This window comes from Anoplolepis gracilipes, chromosome 10 (assembly GCF_047496725.1).
Source record: "Anoplolepis gracilipes chromosome 10, ASM4749672v1, whole genome shotgun sequence".
Lineage (NCBI taxonomy): Eukaryota > Metazoa > Arthropoda > Insecta > Hymenoptera > Formicidae > Anoplolepis > Anoplolepis gracilipes.
Window position 1 is genome coordinate 3646563 of NC_132979.1, and position 21591 is coordinate 3668153.

At 32.4% G+C, this 21591-nt stretch overlaps 1 protein-coding gene across 2 annotated transcripts in view; it reads left to right on the forward strand.

The window, feature by feature from the left end:
* Positions 1-21591, forward strand: part of Lilli (AF4/FMR2 family member lilliputian) — a 202348-nt gene that overhangs the window by 8420 nt on the left and 172337 nt on the right. For both annotated transcript variants that reach the window (XM_072900452.1, XM_072900454.1), the window contains exon 2: positions 3338-4532. In XM_072900452.1, coding sequence (XP_072756553.1) covers positions 4465-4532 — 68 coding nt within the window. In that variant the 5' untranslated portion in view covers positions 3338-4464. The remainder of the gene's footprint in view (positions 1-3337; positions 4533-21591) is intronic.

Below are 21591 nucleotides of genomic sequence, written 5' to 3' on the forward strand. Positions count from 1 at the left end.
ATATCCTTTCTCAAATATTTGGGTTGTGTTGTTTCTATTTCTATCACCTTATATCTTTTGTTATATTTTGTTTCCCTTATTCTCGTATCTTCTATTTGTCTTTGAATGTCTCCCCCCCCCCCTCTCTCTCTCTCTCTCTCTCTCTCTCTCTCTCTCTCTCTCTCTCTCTCTCTCTCTCTACAAAATCTTGAAAAATCTGGAAAAATCAGGGAATTTTTTTGCAAAATTTGAATAGACATCCTGTAATTTGCGATCTGGTTTTTATTGGACCCTCTATTATCAAAGAATCTCTTCTATACACTTTGTCATATTAAGGATTCAAGTAAAAAGAACATAGTTGGTAATAATGCGTTATATAAGCACGAAATTTACTTTAACAATATACATAAAATATAAGATATATTATGTAGATATGTGTAGCGTATATATTTGATAAGAAAATAATTTAAAAATAATGATTAAAAAATTAAGAAATAAATTCTAGTTTCATTCTTTTTCAATCATTATAATATCATATAAATATCATGGTTTTCTTTTTAGTTTTTAACACCATAAAGAAAGCCACCCTAATAAAAATAGAACAAAAAACATTTGAAAATATGAATAAAACAAGTTTGAAATAGATTTTTAAAGATTCTTTTCACACAAGAGGAAAAAATATCAATAATAATAAATATTTCCCTAAAATAGTACAAAAATGCATATTGACAATTGACACCGATGACATGCGGCCGGCTCGACTCGGCTCAGCTCGACTCTTTGTCAGCTTGGTTTTTTTTAACGGCTCGGCTCTATTCGGCTTGGTTTTCCACGATTCGGTTTAGTTCAGTTCAACGACATAACACCTTGAAACGGTGACCAATCACGCGATCGAATTGGCGATCACATGGTACCTGGCGCGCTACGGGCTTGCAGTTTACGAAGCGAACGACGCGAATTAGGCAGGCATCCTTTTCTCTCTGTTTTGCGACTTATTTTGCGGTTTATTAATAAATGACCACTTCATCTGGTGCCGTTTCGCTCTACGGCGACACATGTAGCACCTTCGTCGTACGTTCGGAAGCGCGTGCCTCTCTCTTGACCTTATTATCAGTTTCTGAATATCGTTCACATTTGCAGAAGATTTGAGAAGAGGACGCTATGACGGAACGACAGGTAACCTCGTGTTATAGCATATTTCAATTAGTCGATAAAAGAAAATCGCGAAGCCTAGCACAGATCTTGGGACAAAAAGACTTTCAAAAAAAAAAAGATTACGTTAAAAAAATCTTGAATGAAGTAAGAAGGCTCTATGTGAATATTGTGGTGTAATAGCACAATTATATCGTAATAATAGAAAGGTTATATTCAGAGTGTCTTAGTCCGCTGCATGTCTTTAATACCGTGGAATTTTTTTTTATCTAAATATAGAGACTTAACAATATACGTATATTAGTACAGTTATATATTAATTATTATATGTATATAAAGAATAAAAAAAGAATTACGTGTACGCTCATTTTAAATTAAAGATTTAAAAATAAATCTTGAACAATAATTATATATATAGGTAAAATATTTGTATACGGTTCCAATGTGGCGTCTTAATTGATAATTTTGTTTGTTTCAATATTTTACAAGATATTGTAAACTGACGTTTATAAAAAATGTTTATTCACTGTTAATTGAATAGTATATATGTATATACATATACACAGTAAAAAATTATGCGTCCATATGTTAACATTCTTTTGCGTTATCTCGTTTCGATTACTACTTCAATGTAAAACTAAGGGGATACCCAACTACCGACCGAGTTGTGCTGCACAAAATTTTTTTTCGAATACTTTTTATCTAGGCTTCTAAGTTCATTTCTAAAAGTTCACAAATATTCAAAAGACAAATAAACAGCATAAATTTGCAAACAGACATAGAATATTTAGACTCTACATATCTAAACATTATAGATAAATTACCGAAAATCTATCAAAAATAAATGTAAAGTTTTATGTCAATTACTTAATATTTTTAGTTTGTCAATAAGTACACACAATAAATGAGTTACTTTAATTTAAAATTTAGAATGAACTTTCTGGGATATGCAAGAAATGTTAAAATTAGCATTTTATTTTTTACTATGTAAGATATAAAAATTAATTATGCATTTTGTAATACTCTGTAATACTTAATCATGTCGCGAGATAAATATTGATGACTATGACATTAGATACTGTAGATCAAAATGAAACAACTGTATTTGAAATTTGACTACACTCTATAAATTCTATATCACATTTTATTTTTGTCCTTCAAACGACCATTAACAATGTAGAGAGCAATATCTTATTATTCAATGTAAGACTGACAAAGAGAGAGATACACTGACAACGAGACAAAGAAATTATCTTTCTCAATCTTAAATTGTCAATTTCCGGTTTTATCTCCGCGAAGATAATGCTGGTTTATGCATGTGTTGGTTCTGAAAAACTTTGCATCGCAGCGAACGATTAAAATCGATTCTCATGAACTATTTTTTAATTAGTAAGTATGACGTGGAGAGAGAAAAATAGAAAGAGAGTCATTGCTAAACACACTTTTGGTTTTAACTCGTAAATTTTAATTGAGATTCAAGTATATATTTTGACTGACATAAATATGTAAATTAAGCTTAATTACTATCCATTTGGCAGATATCGTGTGAACTGTTACAAAAATTATTCCGTTAAATAGGCCTTTACTTTCGTGCGAAGCTCCAGCGGGAATATTCCGTTTGTTTACGTCAATGGCAGCCTTCGCGAACTAGTTGGAAAGAGAAAGAGAGAGAGAGAGAGAGAGAGAGGGAGAGAATGAGAAAAGCAAGAATGAGGGGCGGAGGAAAGACCGGAGACAGAGAAAGAGAGGGAGGAATGAGGAGAAGGGGAGAAACGGAGACACTAGATCGCCCGAGCGACTGTCAGCTGCGCTCGGCGCACTTTCACTCGGGCGATTAAAACGGATCGCGCGCGATTTCGGTGGCGTTGAATCGTAACAGATTTCGCGCGATTAATGGACGATCGACGGAATCTATCGCACCGTTGCGCCGCCACGAGATCGATAACGATAACGAAGTGAGACGCGCGTATATCTCGCGACGAATCAAAGAGCGATCGCGCCAAGTGTCGCGTCTTCTGCTGCGGCAGCGACGGGGAGGAAAGGAGGGGGATTGACAGGCGGCCATGTTTGGTAGCGGTGGCTGCACGTGTTGAGTTGACGCGGCCAGTTGCAGCCTCGCGGCCAGATGGTGCATGTGCTTACACGTGCGTGAATCCCGCGAGACAGTTAGTGTTCGGGATCTCAGAAACTATAATTCTGCTTGCAGGTGTAAAGAAGAACAGCAAGGACGGATAAGCTGAAGGTATTCCTGAACGAGTCGACGAAACGACGCCGTCGTCGCGACGCTACATCTGGTTAACGTAAGAGAGAGAGAGAGAGAGACAGTGAGAAAACGAGCGGCGAGGAGGGGGGGAGGGGGACGCGGTCGCGTTCGCGCACGCGTGTTGGCGCAGTCGATCAGTCAACCGGTGGCTAACATCATCTGGTCGCTCGAACTTCGGACAGAAGCGTGATCAACTTATCGTTATCGTGCTTGAGTGTATTGAGTGTTGAGCGTCGTTCACGGTGAGTTTGTTTACGGCGTGGCTTCATGATATCCATAGAAAGTGTCTTGTGTAGTGGCATTTCACTGTAAGTCACTGTTTTCTTCCAACAATGCTTGTGACTAACATCGAGTGAAACCAAAACGAAAGCGGATGTTGTGACGAATATTATTATTTGTTCGCGCGAGTTGTCAGTCTCTGACGTATAACGAATTCTTCGCTAATCAAAGGACAATGAAGCATAATTAATTGGCTACAACTCGGGAAGAAATATTCGCGAAGAAAGTGTTCCAGACTCTGCTGAACTATTGACGAAAAAAAAAAAAAAAAAAAAAAAAGTGAAAACATCGAGAACGAAAATTTATGAAATAATCGAAGAAAAGCAAGTTGTTATTACGACAATACTGATAAGACGAGAAGGCAGAATTCGATACGAAGAAGAGAAGGAAGAGGAAAGATGAGACTAGTGTGACGGGCACTATCTTGACGTCGATATCCTTGTATTCTTGGAGGTTCGTGGAAATACTTGGAAACTAATTCGAAAGAGAGGGACGCAGTGATTCTTCCTTTATAAATAAATCGCGCGTGACATGTATAGGTACTTTATTCTCTTGCCGTTCTCATCGTAATCGTTGTCGTAGTTGCTGCTGTCATTGTGGTCGGAAGGACGATGTATCGCGCGCGTAACAACCGTCGAGATAAACCGTCATCGCGACTACCGGCAGTGTATTATCGGTGCTGAATGGAGAGCTAAACCAGTGGATCAGATCACACGAACAACTGATGCAGTGATGCAGTGCCGTAGTGTTAGTGACCAGTGCCACGTGCCCGTTGTTTGGATTACTTGAAGATGCCTTCGTCCGGTGGCGGCGGATATTATGACGACAGGAATCCTTTGCTCAAGGGCACCTTATCGAGGTGAGTACAATTTCCACGAGATCGACACGATATTTAGCATTTCAAGCTCGGCCAAATGGTATCGCTATAAATTTCAATAAATCGATAAAATGTTTTGATTTTATTATTGTTACGGATAGACAAAGATTTTTTAAAATAAATCTAATTATTTATTTATTATCGCAAAATAAAATCAAATTACAATCTCTGGTATGTATATATTTTTTCAGAAAAATTTTTACAATATAAAATTTATGTGAGATTAATTATGCAATTTAAAATAAAGTTTTAAAGTTGTATAAATTTTATAATATATTTGAATATAAATATCAATATTAGATGACTAATTGATGATAATTAATTGGCAATGATAATCAATAATTATATGTAGTAACTCTAATATGCAGATTTATGTTGTTTATCCTTTTTTATCTCATTTTTCCTATAATTTTTAATATTAGCAGAGTGATACAGGAACCACATGTGTGTAGTACCATTACCGTGCTTAAAATGTTAATTGATAATATCTATTACCAACTACAAGACATATAATTTCATGGTTATTGATAATTATTTAAAAGTTTATTTAAAATATATCTGCAAACCGCTTTTGCATATTTTTAAAGCGGATATGAAATATATATTTGATTATTTTTTTACTTAAAATTTGAGGACTAATATTCAAGAATAGTTAAAGATAGAGAGAGAAAGCTCCTTCTTGAAACCACAAAGTGAAAACCATAGTTCCCACTATAGATATTGCAGTTGAGAGTTAACATACTCTGGTCAGTATTCTCACCACACACATTTAGTGCTAAATGTGCGGCTATCTAATGCATTGCTCTTGTTTACACGAAGTGTGTACACTGCTTACCTCGTTAAAATCTAGAACTAAATGACCACATTTAACACTAAACGAGAACACACCGCGAAATATTGCTCCTTTATAAAGAGAAACGACTATTGAAATTTTAATATTTTTTAATAGTCACATTTTTCTTTATTGATTTATCACGTCGTTACACAAATTATGATTATATATCATCAGATTGGTGACAATCTTATCAATCAACGTCAATCATAATTATCATAGGGGTCACACATGCTTAAACGACTAGTGATAACTCATGATTTTACATTATTTTCATGTTTGTTATATTATTTGAGAGATAAACATGCTTCAGAGTTAGATTAAAGCTAGAACTAAAGCTAAACAATAAATAAATTTAAATCCGATAGTACAATGACGAAAGAATTTTTAGCGTGATATTAGTGTTTGTCATTTACGTCTTGCCTCGCTCAATATTTCGCCACACATTTTGATTGGTAAAAACGGCGGCCTTGATAAGTGTGATACATGACATCGCGTTATGTTGGTACATTTGCAACAGTTGTCCTTGGCGCGGCCCTGTTAAATGCAAAACAGCTATCGAAGGGCAGTCTGTGTGTCGATATCCGACTTGCGTCCGGTTTACGCACGCATCTCTCGCACGTGTGCGACTTATGTATACACAGCCTCGATATATCGGTCGAACATGCACGTGACTTTAATTTATCTCTTAAATGTCACTGTTAAGTAAAAAAAAACATGGCTATTGCAAACTTACAATGTAGTCTTTATTCTGGAAAAGAAACTTTGAAAAATAAAGCCAAATTTTAATTCGCCATCGAAATAATAATTATTGATTAATTAATTTTAACAGATTGTAAAATTATTCGTAAGACATAAGAAAAAATTGAAAGATTAAATGAGACAAGAAATAAAATTGGAGATAAGAAGAAAGATTCTCTTTTTAAATATATTTAAGTATATATATATATATACGTAAATCTAATGCTTTGTATAAATAGTATAAAATATTTCTTACAATGTGTAACTCAATGAATCGTCTCGTAAAACGCGTGATGAATGCGATTTCGTCGACTGTTGGGTTCACATATAAGTACGCACATTTCGCACGTCAGCTCCGTTGTTAACGACGTGATATTCGCGGCGACGTGCACGCAGTATCAGCCAGCACTTGGAACAATACTCACGTAACACCGTCACGGCTGTCCTCGAATTTCGCAAAATAACATAGAGGTTTATATACGTTGACTTATATTCAATGTAAACGTAATTAACGATTGCACAGCTGGTAGAATAATAATATTTTACCGTTTGCATATCTTCCTGCCTAAAATATTTACATCAAAGTATCGCCATGGTTGGCTCATTTTCAATCATAACTAGCATATATTTTTTGTTGATTATAGATACGTGGTTGGCATCCGTTGTATGTAATCGGTTCGAATTTAACAAAAATCAAACAGACAAAGTTTTTTTAATATTATTTAAAGTGTTTTTTATATTTAATTTAATTTTATAACAGTTTAATTTAATAATAATTTAATGTATATTTTATTATTATATTATTAAGTTATTATCTATAATAGAAAAATATTATTATATAAACATACGTAAATAATATGCATTTAATTTTTGGATTAATTGAATTCAGATTATTATTAGTGAAACTTTTGCTGTATCGAATGCCTTTCGTGAAGGATAAGTTTTTTGTGGAACAAAATATAAATATATAACTTTTAACTAATGGTGGGAGGTCACTTTCCCGATGTTAGATAAGCTAAGCAAGAAGCGCGCTGATAATTCCACATTTGTGTTGAATCCTCAAATCTTCGCGGCGGAACGAAGAGAAAGTTGATTCGAACGAATCTCTGGACGATGACAATAATAACTCAATAACGAGGCGAGTTCGTGGACGAGTTTTATTCCCGATTCCGTCGAAAGAACCGTTTAGAGTCTATCAATGCGTCTGCCAATACGAATCACAGGCGTGGAATTCCTTTCACCATCATCGTTTCGCTTCGAAGGAAATTTCTTCGAGTTGACTTTCGTTCGAACTCTTGGATCAATTTTTTATGATGCCCAATAAACCATTAATTGCTTAATTATATTTATAGATTATTAACGGTAGTTAATATAGAAAATTTTCATGATCTCGTGTAACATGCACAATGCAATATTTACAATGATAGTTATACAATTCATATCTTTGATTTTTTAATAGTTATATTTCCATTTAATTTTTTAAATAATTTAATTATTTTATTTGATTATTTTATCAATTGTTTCAATATAAATATATTTTTCTGCAAGTATTTTTTTTTTTAAATAATATATATTTTTTTTGTCGGAAAGTATTTTTGCAACATTCTAATTAGAATTTAAGATTATCTAAGCTTAACTAAAATTAGATGAAAAAACAAAGCTTTGTTCGCTCATATACATTTTTAAACCAATAATTTACTAAAATCTATTTAAATATAATTATTACCAAATTAATTTATGGAAAGAGAAAATAGTTTAGTATATTATATATTTAATATGCACAGTGTCACTTTAATTAGCTTTCAAAATATATTATATACTAAAATATCGTAGAAAGAGAATGGTTGTTGAATTGAACATACTGCTCTTTAGTAAATTCCTAAGTAAATTCATATTTGCGTACTTTGCAAGATTGAGCCTTTGGACTTGACCGATTCTTCGCGGATGGCATTTTTTATGCGTGCAATCCCGTAATGGCGGTCGATGAAATTAAATCCTCGTTGGTCGCGCCGAGTGCATTCTCTCACTCGACTAACGAGCTTTCGCGCTCGTGTTTGTTCAGACGGTTTCATGCATGTGGAATATGTCGAGCGTGCGCGACAGTAGATAGGTAGAGAAAGAGAATACGAGCGCGACAAATGAAACAAGAAAGAAAGAGATAGAGAGAGAGAGAGAGAGAAAGAGAGAGAAGTACGTTCCGGCGTCGCCCTTCTATTCTCATTATCGTGCACGGTCGTAGGGCGCCAAGAGGACGGGGACCCTTGTGGCACTTTCTCTATTTACTACCTCCGGACTTTCTCTCTCTCTCTCTCTCTCGCGCGCGCAGTAGCTATATACGTTAATATCGATTCGCACATTCGCGGCAAATTGCGAGGATATAAGGTAATTGAACGAAATTAAAGGGTGGATAATCGCACGGTGGTGTTTTGAGGAAATTACGCTCCGCGACTCCCTGTCTCGACGTACACGCGCGTAAATCACACAGTTCCCTCGTCACATATGATACATTACGTTTCTTCATTCGACGAAATTAAGAGACGTATAATTTGAGTGAGCTTTTTATGCACTTCTCCCGAGACGTATACGATAGTCTAAGATTACACTCGCACGAAGAAATACAAGGTCTGCTTTTTCAGCTGCGTTTTTTCTGCACTCTCCTTCAAATCGTGCGCGGAGTTTACAGTTTGCAGGAAACACGTTGTATTAATATTTTTTTAGAACTTTTACATATGCATAACACATTAATTAATTCGGAACAACTTAAAGCTAGATGAAATAGATTTATTATCTATCTTTTTTTTTTTTTTTTTTTTTTTTTTAATTTAAAATTATTTAAATTTAATCCCTTTTAATTATGTATATTTATATATAAAAATATAAATAAAATAAATTTTATTCTTTATTGGAACACTTATATGTTCAAAATACATTTTTTTTTTACAAAACTCGATATTTGAAATTCTCTAAATTCATCCCTAAGTTAACTTCTCCGTAGTGTTGTTTTTTTGACACCTTAGTTAGAAAACCGTATATGAGTCAGCGTATTTTCGATAAGTTTGTTAATATGTAAAAGTGTTTTTAAAAATCTGAAAAAATTTATATATCTTCTTTGATCGTTTTAAATAAAGACTAGAATAATGTAATAAATTTGAAAAATAATTTGCTTAAATATATTATTTTATGATTATTCGTTTTCGAGAAATTGCTTAGAAAAATCATGAACAAAAGTGACCCACCAGTACAGAATAAGGGTTAAAAATATAGAAAACAGTTACGCTATTTTCGACTTTGCGAGTGTAATACTAGACGTGAGTCAAGCGTGAAGTACGAAAGGGGGAAAATGGAGGAAAAGGACCATTCGCGCGAGAGAACGATGGGAGGAGACGATGGCGCCGTGTTTCTTTTCTCATTATCGTAGCCACAGGGTTCCGACATTCTGCAGCGCCGTTAGTACGTTGACCTATTTTCCACCCTCTAATCTCTCCCATAATCTTCGCATCGTCGATTATGTGACAGTTTTAGTTTCGAACCTCGCGATCCTCAAGTTAAAAAAAAAATTTTCCTCCAAGTAAAACATTTCATTAATGGACATGCTATATTTTTTCGTCTCAATATTAGAGGAATATTCTTTCTTTAGAGGATTATCTTTTTTCTCAAAGTTTGAAATAACAATAATAGTAATATAATTCTATACATAAAAAATTAATGAAAAATAAAAATTTATTTTAATACGTAAATATGTTTAATATGTAATTTTATTTGTGTTTAATCGATTGAAGACGTCCTATTATATAAAATAATATAATAATACGTTATGGTAATAACAATGTGACTTTAGTCGTGATAATCTGGAATTATAATAGCGCAATAATTTTCGCTAGAATCTAAAATATTATACGCGATATTTTCCGCGTAACTTAAGAGTTATTGCAGAAGGGAATGCGTTTTGATTTCATTTTATTATTGCGCGATACCAGGGCGAGTTCACCGCTCTCTCAAGTCCGTTTTGACATTTTCGCCCGCTATCAGTGGGGTGGCGGCGACCGAGCTGGTAAAAGTGATCGAGTTGGCTCCGACACGAACGCACACGGTCGCGACAGGAGAAAAAGGAATTTTTCCTACCACGAATGACTTGGGTCAGGTTAAGAGTTTGTCGAATGGAGCGAGCTTATCGAGCACACGCATCGTCACGCTTCCAGCATAGCTTCGAAACTTTAACTTATCCCCGAGCGGGCGACTACGCTTAAAGTTATTTCCCCTATACGTGACGATTATACTAGATATCGCCTCCCATAACTTTGTCTGTCCTCACATCTAATTTAGAACAATATTTCTGAAACCAATGCTTTATGGAATAGTAATCGTAACGTCTTACGAGTATATTTTAAATATCTTGCAAAATATATTTTTGGAAAAAAATATTTCTCTTCCACTATATCTTAGATTCTATACTCTTTTTTATTTTTTAATTGCGTAAATTGATCAATATTAATAAAACGTACACATTGTATGTGCGCACGTGCTTTTATTTGAATGCAAAATATTTCTATGTTTTTTTTTTTATATTTGCTTATTTTTTCTTTGATGACGACGAATTAATCGAGGCAATCTTTGTTAAAAGTATTCAGGCTAACCAAATGCACGACCTCGACTGATAAATATGTATGTACGAGCGGAAAAAAAGAACTTGTGTGCATAATCTTATCTGGGTTCCGCGGTAACAATGATATAGGTGCGCGTTGATTCGTTGTAAATTGCTTCGAGAAAACACACATATGCATTAAGTTTGTAGTGTGTTGATTGGAAGTAATTAGATCGATTGAGATTTTTTTAAATTCTTTTAAATACGTTAATTATTTTCAAGCTGTTTAAGTGGTTAATTAAATTTCCGACTATGATCAGATGCGAATAAAAAATTATTCAATTCTCCATCGGTGAAATTAAATCGAAAGTATGATTTGACCACAAATCCGGTGTCCTTTTGACCCGAAGAATTTTTTCGAGCGATAATCAGCGTTCCTGTATAAATCGTAAAAAAAGTTATTCTTGTATAATTCCGTATAAAAATGACCGTAATTTCTGTCCGCTATTATCTGTTATTTCTACTCTCATCCTAATAGGTTTTTACTCCAATTTTAATAACAAGGTATTCTTGAGGACAAATCTCAAACGATATATTTAATTCACAATTTAATTATGAATAATGAGAAACAAAAAGTTTTTGATGTATTATATAAATTATATAAATTTTTGTTTAATTTTTTTTGTAAAAAATTTATCTTAGAATTAAGGATTAATTTTTATATGTGAAAAAAATTCTTATATATAATGTTTACTTTAAAAAATAAAAGAAAAATCGCTGTTTAATCTTAATCGGTTTTCAATTTCAATTTATATAATTTCTACGCAACGATATAAACACGGAAGAAAATAACGTCGTCCAGTCTATCTACTCGTCGAATTGACAATGATTGAATAAAGCGAAATATTTGTGCGTCATTGATAATTTGTAGTCGAAGAGAAAGGTCGTAAGGCGCTTTCGCCAGCTATTTGTTGATTCCTTCAAAGTGCGCTAGAGAAACGAGATGTATAAAATAATATTTTAGAAAAGAACTTATAGTTAGCCGAAGGGGATAGATCGCACGACCTTGAACTCATGACAACTTATTACACGTGTACATATTATAATAATCATATCTTGAAATCTGATAAAAAAGATTTTTTAAGAATCGTTCTTTTTTTCAAATTTACATATATGTATTGCTAATGTAATTTTGCTTTGTATGAATAAAGTTTAAGCAGATTTTCTTAACAGAAGAGATTGAAAAAAAAAAACATTTATTTTTAAATAAAGAAGTAAGAAATATACAACTAATTTTCTACGTTGATTTTAAAAGTAAATTTTTTGAAAATTATTATTTGTGGAATTTATTGTGGAATATTTGTTTTATGCTTAAACTATTTATATAAACGTCATTCTTTTAAAACATTGATTTATTAATAATTGTGCTTCAAGCGCAATGTATAATATTATATAATTTTAATTAATATCTATATAATATTTTTAATGTGTATATAATAATTATATAATATTATATTATTATATATAATTTGCACATGTATATAATATATATTTATATTAATTTACACACACACACACACACACACACAAAACGCAAAGTATTTGCTTTATTTTCTTTATTATCGAGTATTGATATCATTTATTTTTTAATGAGATTTTGACAGTCTAAAAATAACTTTTTTTTTATTATCTGGAACAAGCAATGATTATTTATGACATTATAGTTCCGTATCTTGTAAAACTTATTAATACGACGTGTGATTGAATATTATAGCTACAGTAGAATATATAATCCGCGAACAAAGCGCGGGTGCACGACTGTCTGGAACAGTTTACGAACAATAACTCAAACATTTGTGAGGAAGCATTAACCGCATAACAAATAAGCAATGTATTGATTACAAGTTTGTTATTCGTCGAATTCTAAACGTTATTCCACGAATTATGCGAATTTCCAGCGAAAATTGTTGCAAATAATAGTCTCTTACGTAGCATTGAGAAAATCTAAAACTGTCAGTCTTGCTTGCTATTAACTGCACGCGATTGATTTCTTCATAAATGGTATACTAATTATGCAGATGACATACACAGCTGATTGATTGATCTTTCTACGGAGGAAGTTGAAGAAATTGTACGTAAACGCACCATGAGAAATATGCATTGACAATTATTATACAATTTGCATCTGCTTAAGCACGGTTCTCTCTATTTGCATTATTTCTATAGAATACCCTACGATTTCTTTTGTTTGTTAATTTTTAGATTACTATCAAGCTTGATTTTTTGAAATAAAGTTTCTTAAAATTGATATGTAACGTCATTATTATATCACGTCATGAGCATTAATTCGCCATTCAAATGTAAATACGCGATAAAAATTTATAATGCAAGTAATTTATTGTGCATTGCGAGATAAGAGGCTTGGTAAAAATGAAATGAAGATATTCACACACAGTCGAAAGTTGTTAATATGCTTTCTCAATGTGCGTTTCAAAGAAATGCATTTGTTTACGTTTTCTCAGTTCACGATAGCTCCGTAAGATAACTACCACAAACACACACACAGTCCATGATGTGATTACGTATCATTGCATTTACTCAGGTTTTATGTTATCGAAATATCGGCTTTTATTTCTATCAAACTGGGCGAAATATGCATTTTGAAATTTCGATAGAGCACTTACTGTTTGAAATGTCCGTAATAGCTGGAAGTAAAATCCGCGAAATGAAATCCGTTCACCTCCGTTTCGTCAAAATTAACGGCGATCAGGAAGTCGAACGTGCCCGTGGCATTCGTTTACATTTTACAGCGAGCATAAATTGAATTCTTGATGAGAAGACTTGCGTAAATTTCAAAATTTTCTCCTGTTTTTATTTCTATAATCGCTCTCGCGAGACATATCGTAATATATATCGTAGGCATCGTTTTATTCTTACATATCAGACACATTCTAACGATCAAGACTTGTGCCACGAGGAGCCGCCGTGCAAGTCCAACACTTTCACCGATGGATTTCTAACGCGGACTCGACCGTCTTCGGTTGCGTTCACAATTGACAACAGGGAACCTTTTGATAATGCGGCACGTAGTGCGAATTCCAAAGCGTGATTTACACAATGTTCTTTTTGTATAAGTATTCTAACACTATTCTAGCACTGGTAATCAGTAAAAAGATATCGCGTATCGTGAAATGCTAGTAAACTGACTTGTTTTTTCGATCGCTACAGCTTATAGTGGTTACAACTAGCTACACGCTAAGTTAAGTTAGCTACAAGCTACAGTTGAGTTAAAATATTCCAACTTTACAAGCAGCAACAAGTTTTCTAATCTTCTTTTAAACAAGTATGTTAGTCGCTGCATGAAACGAAAGCATCCCACGCTTTATGATATATAATGCATTTTGTTCTGTTTATAAGAAAACTTTTACTCTCTCTCTCAGCGAGTTGCAGTTATTCAATTCAACAGGTAGAAAAAATGCAAAGAAAGATACCAATAAATTAGGATGAATGATTTGTTGCTTCATAATTTTTGTAAAGTGATAATTTTTTTGCTAATTTTGTGCGCTTTTATATCAAGAAATAAATTTTGTTCAAGTTGTTGATAAAGTTATATTTTTTTGTTTTCTATGCGGACATCTAGTGTGTCGAGTTTTTAGATTAAAAGTTTGAAAACAGTTTGAGAATTTATCTCAATAAATTTAAGTTTAATTATATAAGAATCTAAAATCATATAACGAATTAATATTATCATATATTTATTATATATTTTATTTGCATTACTGTTTTTCTTTTCACATATTTGGCATAATAGTAAATTATATTATAAAATTATTTTTTGCACAGGCATATTTGTAGAAATGCACATGTTACATTAAAACAAATGAGAGAAAGTCATATATTTCATAAAAACTTGTTATTTAGGTGATTATACATATGTCATGTTATAATAGAGTGGCCATAAAAATTATTTTACGATTATTCGAAAAGTTATTTTACAAGAAATTGTCAGAATAGATAAAAATGTTGAAAATATTACAAAAAGTTGTTTTTGCAGCCATTCTGTAAGATTACACGGAATATACATATAATATACTTAAAATATGTATTATAATGGTAAAAAAATATGACAAATTTTATGACACATTTTGTACACATGTATATTATGTTTAAAAGTCAGATATATTTAACTCGTTTTTTTTTCTTGCTACGCACCGGAGATAAACAAGTTAATATTATATAAAACAAAAAATATCACAATTTTTACAAAAATCTTCTGAAAGATTGTAGAAAAAAACCACAAAAAGATTTACTTGTAAGATAGTCAAAAAAAGTCTCATAACTGCAAAATTATATCAAGCATTTACGTAATAATGCTTTTAACATGTGTACAGCATGTCCCAGATTTTTTGAATAACTTTCTTTTATTTCTTTTTTTATCTTTTTATTTGCGTATACATTCTTGAATATAAATTCGGAGCAGACTTATATATTATATCGAAAGTTTGCGATATCTAGGCTACCTTATATTATATTGTTCGCGACGTGTTTTTGCTGTTTACTTGAAAGGATACGCATAATATAAGACCGTTTGACAGTTGCTCTGTTACCTCGCACGCACCACTAAATGTAAATCAGCTGATATTATCGCGTTAGTAATGTCAACTGCGTGCGATCGCGCCACGCGGTTGCCTCTATTCATAACTACGTTTTCGCAGATTATATTACACGACGTTCGCAATAAAGTTTGCACATAATATCCAACGTTGATAATCGTTATAAATAAACATGTCCAATGAGATCATTAATAGTTTTGAGAGAAAATCTACTTTGCGTATGTTTAATTCTGATTTACATAAAATTTATTATACATAAATTATACATAAATTATCATTTTCATTTATTTGTCGTTTAATGGTTAACATTATAAAGTGAATACCATTACATTTTATATTTAATTAAGCATTTTGCATAGCTTGCATTTAATAATATATTATTTAATATTACTAATATGTGCTGAAATTAGATATATTAGTTTCTCTTGTTCGCAACCAGATTTGAATCGTGATTGCTCGTTTCACCAGATATTTCGGGATTTAACGAGAATTAAAACGAAGGACGATCGCGTTCAAACGTCGACGGTGGTGAAAGTTACGATCGGTTCGTCGTCCGGGTATACTTGCGTGGCCCCGTTCGTCGTTCTCTTATAAGCGTTCTCGCATACAATGTGAGCGTCCTAACACGAGACAATAGCATGGTATGGATCGGAGCAGGCATCGTATCGAAAGGGACACACGGTAGATGGCGAAAAGGCAGTAGGGTGAATGTCGGTCTCACATCGATAAATGGTTTATACTTGTATTTCCTAGGATACCTGAATTCATGACAAAATTTTACGTGTACATCTCGAAACTGAATATTTTTTTCTTAAAATTTCAATCAAATATCCTTCTTCTTTGTTTTTATGATACTTGATTTAGAATTTGATAATGAAAAAAAAAACTATCTCTAAATTATCAGAAATTCAGATCTTATTAAAATAAAATATTAAATAAGAAATTAGATAAGAAATTAATGATCCTGTTAAATCTCAAGCACATTTTGCAGTAAATTTATGTGTATATAATTATACGAATAAAATTTACATTTATCGCGTTTGGTGAATTTGATAAGCCCAGATGAGGTAACAAATAAGAGATTTGCAATCCCACCAACTTATCGATTGCTCGGCGATGCGATAAAGAAAGTAAACATCGGGATCAGCAACAAGAAGAGAATTTTTCCATCGTGACGTTCCGATTGAATGAGCGCAATGTAACTTTCGGCAAAGTTGATAAATTGTAGGCACGGCTTTAAAAGGTAAATGGCCATACTTTATCGCCAAGTTATCGGTGAGATTAGTCGCTTAGGAAACGAAGCGAAGAAGTCGATGACGGATGGAAGCTTCTCGTTGAAAGTAGGTTTCTCTGGGAAAGGACCAGTCTTCTCTCGCGTAATACAGTCATGCTGCGCTCCACTGACGGTATTTCTCAGAAACATGAATGGCAAGACTCAGATGTCGGCCGTACGATTTTCTGCACCATGATAAAGGAGAAGATTACTTCATGCAGCTTATGTACATACATCCTCTTGATAACTCTCCGATAGAGAAAGTTATACGTTCGTTCCTACAATTTGACGGATTGATGACATTTTAAAACGCATCAAAATATTTTCTCATCACAATTCTCATCTCTGTGCGGTTTATTTAAAATGTATATTTGAAATAACTGATAATTATATTTGTGTAAAATTTATTGTGTTATAATCTGTCATATTAACTTTAATTATCGCGATATTAATAATAGATTCACGAGGAGTTTTCGGTTTCGATAATTTCTTATCTAAAATTGATGAAAATTGTAATGTTAGAAAATATACTTATACTTCTCTTCATAACAGATTAATTTTGAATTGATTAAGAAATAAATAAGATATGCGCATATAATCTGGTGATAAAAATAATAAAAGTTATTTATGAAATTATTAAAATGATATTCTTCGTATAATTGTAAAAGAAAGAAAAAATATTCTTTGAAAGTCTTTTATTCTTATTCTATTGAAATATCCTTTGAATATTCGAAGCAAAATATTTAATGATTTAATGTACAATTTAAATTATGCCGACGCTTATGTCGCTTTAAGAAATATCCAGTCTGGGATGAGGTTGTTTGATGTACCGTGTCAGGCTGTTATATGATACACATGGGCAGAAATGTGTGCGCTGCCGGTCGAGCATTTTTAGAATTTCTCTGCAGGAGTGCGTCACTTCACAAGCCATTTCTACCCTTTACCACGCTCCCTTCAACCCAGGGGGTTACATTCAACGTGTAACCCGTTTGCAACTTCCGCTATCGAACCGGGATCCCGTCGGTTAAACTTGCCCCACCTGCTTTAAACCGAGTGTCCAATTACCTCGAGAGAGAAACTCGTCGGTTAATCTGTGTATATCGTTTTTCTAAAACTCTCTATTCTCTTTTTCTCAATTCTTAACAAACTTTCATTCGGTATAAAGTTTCTTTCCTATCGGTCGCCATTCAGTAATGTGATTAAGTTTAACCTTCGTTCAAAGCTTGCTCTTATATGAAGGAAACAAATATATTAAATTTAATTAATAACTTAATTTTAATAAACAGTATGTTTGGGAAATATATTTATTTTTTTTTTTTTTTTTTTTTTTTTTCAGAAAAAGATAATTTTATTAAAATAGCACGTATAGTATTTTTTGCGATAATCTTTAAAAATTGTTAACGACTTTTTTATTTTTAAAACAATAAAAGAATAATATATACAGTTTCTAAATCGCGTGTTAATAGTCGATATAATAGAACTAATACAAAAAAGCAATTTATTAAAGACAGCGTATGCAAATTTTATTTTCTAAAATTATCTTGCAAATTGATCGAGAAGTGATACAAACATTTTTTCCTTAAAATATTGCAACTTTTTTATTGCCCTTTGATAAAAGTCTCTTAGGTATTGTGTCTAATCTTGTATATTGAATCAAGTAAAAGTAATCAGATATATAACGATTCAGGTCGAATTAGAAACGGTAAAAATCTCAAGGTCTTTCGAGAGGAACAGAAGGTCCGTTACATTTGGCTGGACGTTATTCGACAAAAATCCAACATCCAAATTCCTTGTGATGCGATATATTGTGCGATGTGGTACGATGTGCCTTCGAGGTCGTCGTGGTCGTCGACCGCGTAGATCATTATTATTTAAGCGTTACTGTTACTAAGGCGAAAAGAGGTGAGCGACCGAGTTGAACAAATCGCACGGAATGCATCGTCAATGACAAACTTGTTGGCGTTGTTGTTGTCGCTTTACCTTGCATTCGAGGTCGCTATTTCGAGGCTGAGACCGCGAGAGGACCTGTTGGCTCGTTATGAATTTAAATATTGACTTACAAAAAAAAAAAACAAAAGATAAATTATTGAGAATTGTTGATACTTAAAGATGAGGATTTTATTCGATGTTCAAGTTATTGATAATTGACTTTTAACTAATTTTATTTTTAAATAAAAATCTTTGATTCCATAAAAAATTACACATTTTCAGCAGTAATTTTTCTTTATTATATTATTAATTCATCTTTATGATCCCTTAGTACTTCGCCCGTTAGAAATCAAATCAGAATTTATTGAACAATTAGGTGCTCATTAATTCTTAATTATTTTAGTCTTATATTTTATAAATATCTCTTTCTCTCTCTCTCTCTCTCTCTCTCTCTCTCTCTCTCTCTCTCTCTCTTTCATATACGTTAACAGGAGATTAATATTATATTTGACACTTACTATTACGTCCCAACAGTATGCCGAAATTTTATAGTAATTTTCTATTAATATGTAGAAATAATGAGACTAGAATAATTAATTGTCAATTAAATAGTTCTTAATAATTAGTTTTTTAATTATGCCGTAAATCTACCTTTGTATGTACATGATTTTTTTATAATGGTGAAATTACTAGATTAATATAGACTTTGTTTGATCGCAAATACAGAATATTGTTGTAACATGAAATAAGAGTTTATTAATTTTACAATAAAATGAAGAAAGAAAAAAATAACGATAACATGTAATCAATTAATTATTGATATAACAATTGTGTACGTAACATCGTAATTTATAATAAATACAGTGAATAATTATTACATTTACATTAACAAATATCTTTCGAAAATAATCGAGTCTCAAATAGATTTAAAGTAAAAGCAACAAAAGATTCTTATTTACTATGAAATAATGGTAAAAAATTGAGATTGAATTGAAAAATTGTTTATTATTTCATGTTTATTAGTTCATTATTTCTGAGTTATTGTGATCCAAGAGTGATCGTTCGCAATTGTTAATTGCAGTATCGTCAATATAATTATTACGTCACATCGATGTTCTTGTCTCCGTAATACAATATTATTATTTTTCTCGTCTGTGTATTCTTTTCGTGTTGTTCGACGCGACTGCCTTATAGTTCCTTGCCCAATAATGATTGCGCCATTCGCGCCATAATCGCGACTCTTCACGACCGGCTGCTTTTTCATCGTACAATTAGCGACCAAAACTTGAGACGCAATTCGTGATTGCGCGGAATCCGACACAATTTCTGTTCGCAAACGGCGCGCGACTTCCGCGTGACAGTCAACCGTAAAAACATCAAGCCTTATGTTTAATTTAGCAATTTATGGTTACTAGATTATTTTTTCGTATTTATTTTAGTATTAATATCTACATTAATTTAAATTACAAGCTACATTATACAGACACAGGCTATATTATTATTCAGACATTGATTGAAAAATTGTTTGAAAAATGAAACTTATAAATACTTGTAAAAAGTTTGCAAACTTAAATATACAAGATATGTTCAAGAGAAATGTACAATTTTATATATATATATATATTTAAAAAATGAGTAAAACAAAATATAAAAAATATCTATTTAAAGCGTGTCTCGTACAGCAAAATATATTTAAATATAATTCATAATTAATAAAATTTTAAGAAAAATAAGCGCAGAGATGTCACCGCTACAATATAAATTAAAGATATCATGGAGTTTTCCGAAAAAGATAAATTGCTTTTTCATATACATATTTATTCTACTTGAGACTGTATTTGATATCTGTTATTATCTTCATGCATTTATTTGACAGTGAATTTTTTATATATATTTGGTGGCTCGAAGGTGAGAAGCGAGATGAATCTGAACTGTCTCTCGGATTGGCCCGGCGGAATTTATCGTGAGATGTTCCTTGCGTTTTTAATGACGTCAGAATCGCGTGGAGGAAGTCCCGTTAGGAACTCTCCCGCCCTCGGAACATTGTGGGAATCATCCGGTTTGAGCATCGCCTCCTTTCTCTCTCTCTCTTTCTCTCTCTCTCTCTCTCTCTTTCCCTCTCTCTGTCTGTCTCTCTTTCTTTCTCTCTCTTTCTCTTTTAAGAGGCGGCGGCCTCTTCTACCTCAGTATTCTATCCACCTGCTTTTCACAACGACCTACCTACCTACGTGCATTTCGCGTACATATACATATGCACACGTGCATACTTTGCTTTACTCTCGTTACGTGTGCCACGTTTTATCGAAAAATCGAATATCTCGTCAAAATCCGTAATTTTTTCGAAAGATCGATACTTGTCGTAAAACAAGTAAAATAATTTTTTTATGAATGACATGATAAATTGACATTAATGATTCCTGAGTTACATAAGAGGAGATCTTACAGCAAAAAGCTTAAATTAAACTTTAAAAAATAGTTTTACTTGAAACTTGAAAACTGAAATAATAAGTTTTTTTTTTTTACCATGGAAAGAATGTTGTAAAAATAAATACTTTGTACGACAAATTTTTAACCACCGTAATCGAATTTTACAAAACGGAAAAGAAAAGTGCGAGCCTAATATATATTTTGCTTGTAATTTAGTATTTTTTTTTTTCATTCACAAATTAATCTACGCAGGATATGCATATTCTCGTGAGAGATAAGATATTTATACCTCGTGGTGTGACCGGAATGCATGTTTTAGCAAGTGTGTCAACTGGCTTCTTCCGAGCGGAATGTTTCGTCTTCTTTCGCTCAGAAGTCAAGAACTTTCATAATCGTCGTAATCAAATACTTATCGCAAAATAGTTGATATCGAAGGAAGATAAAGACAGATTTTGGAATCATTTAATTTTAGAAAATAATCAAGAAACTGAAAATATTACATTTTCACGATAAAAATTACTTTCTTAGATATAAATATGTCTGATTTTAAAAAAGAGAATAGGATAACTTATTTTATAAATATATTATAGTTCTAAAGAATATTGTATAAATAATGATATATAATTTTCCTAAGAAACAATAAT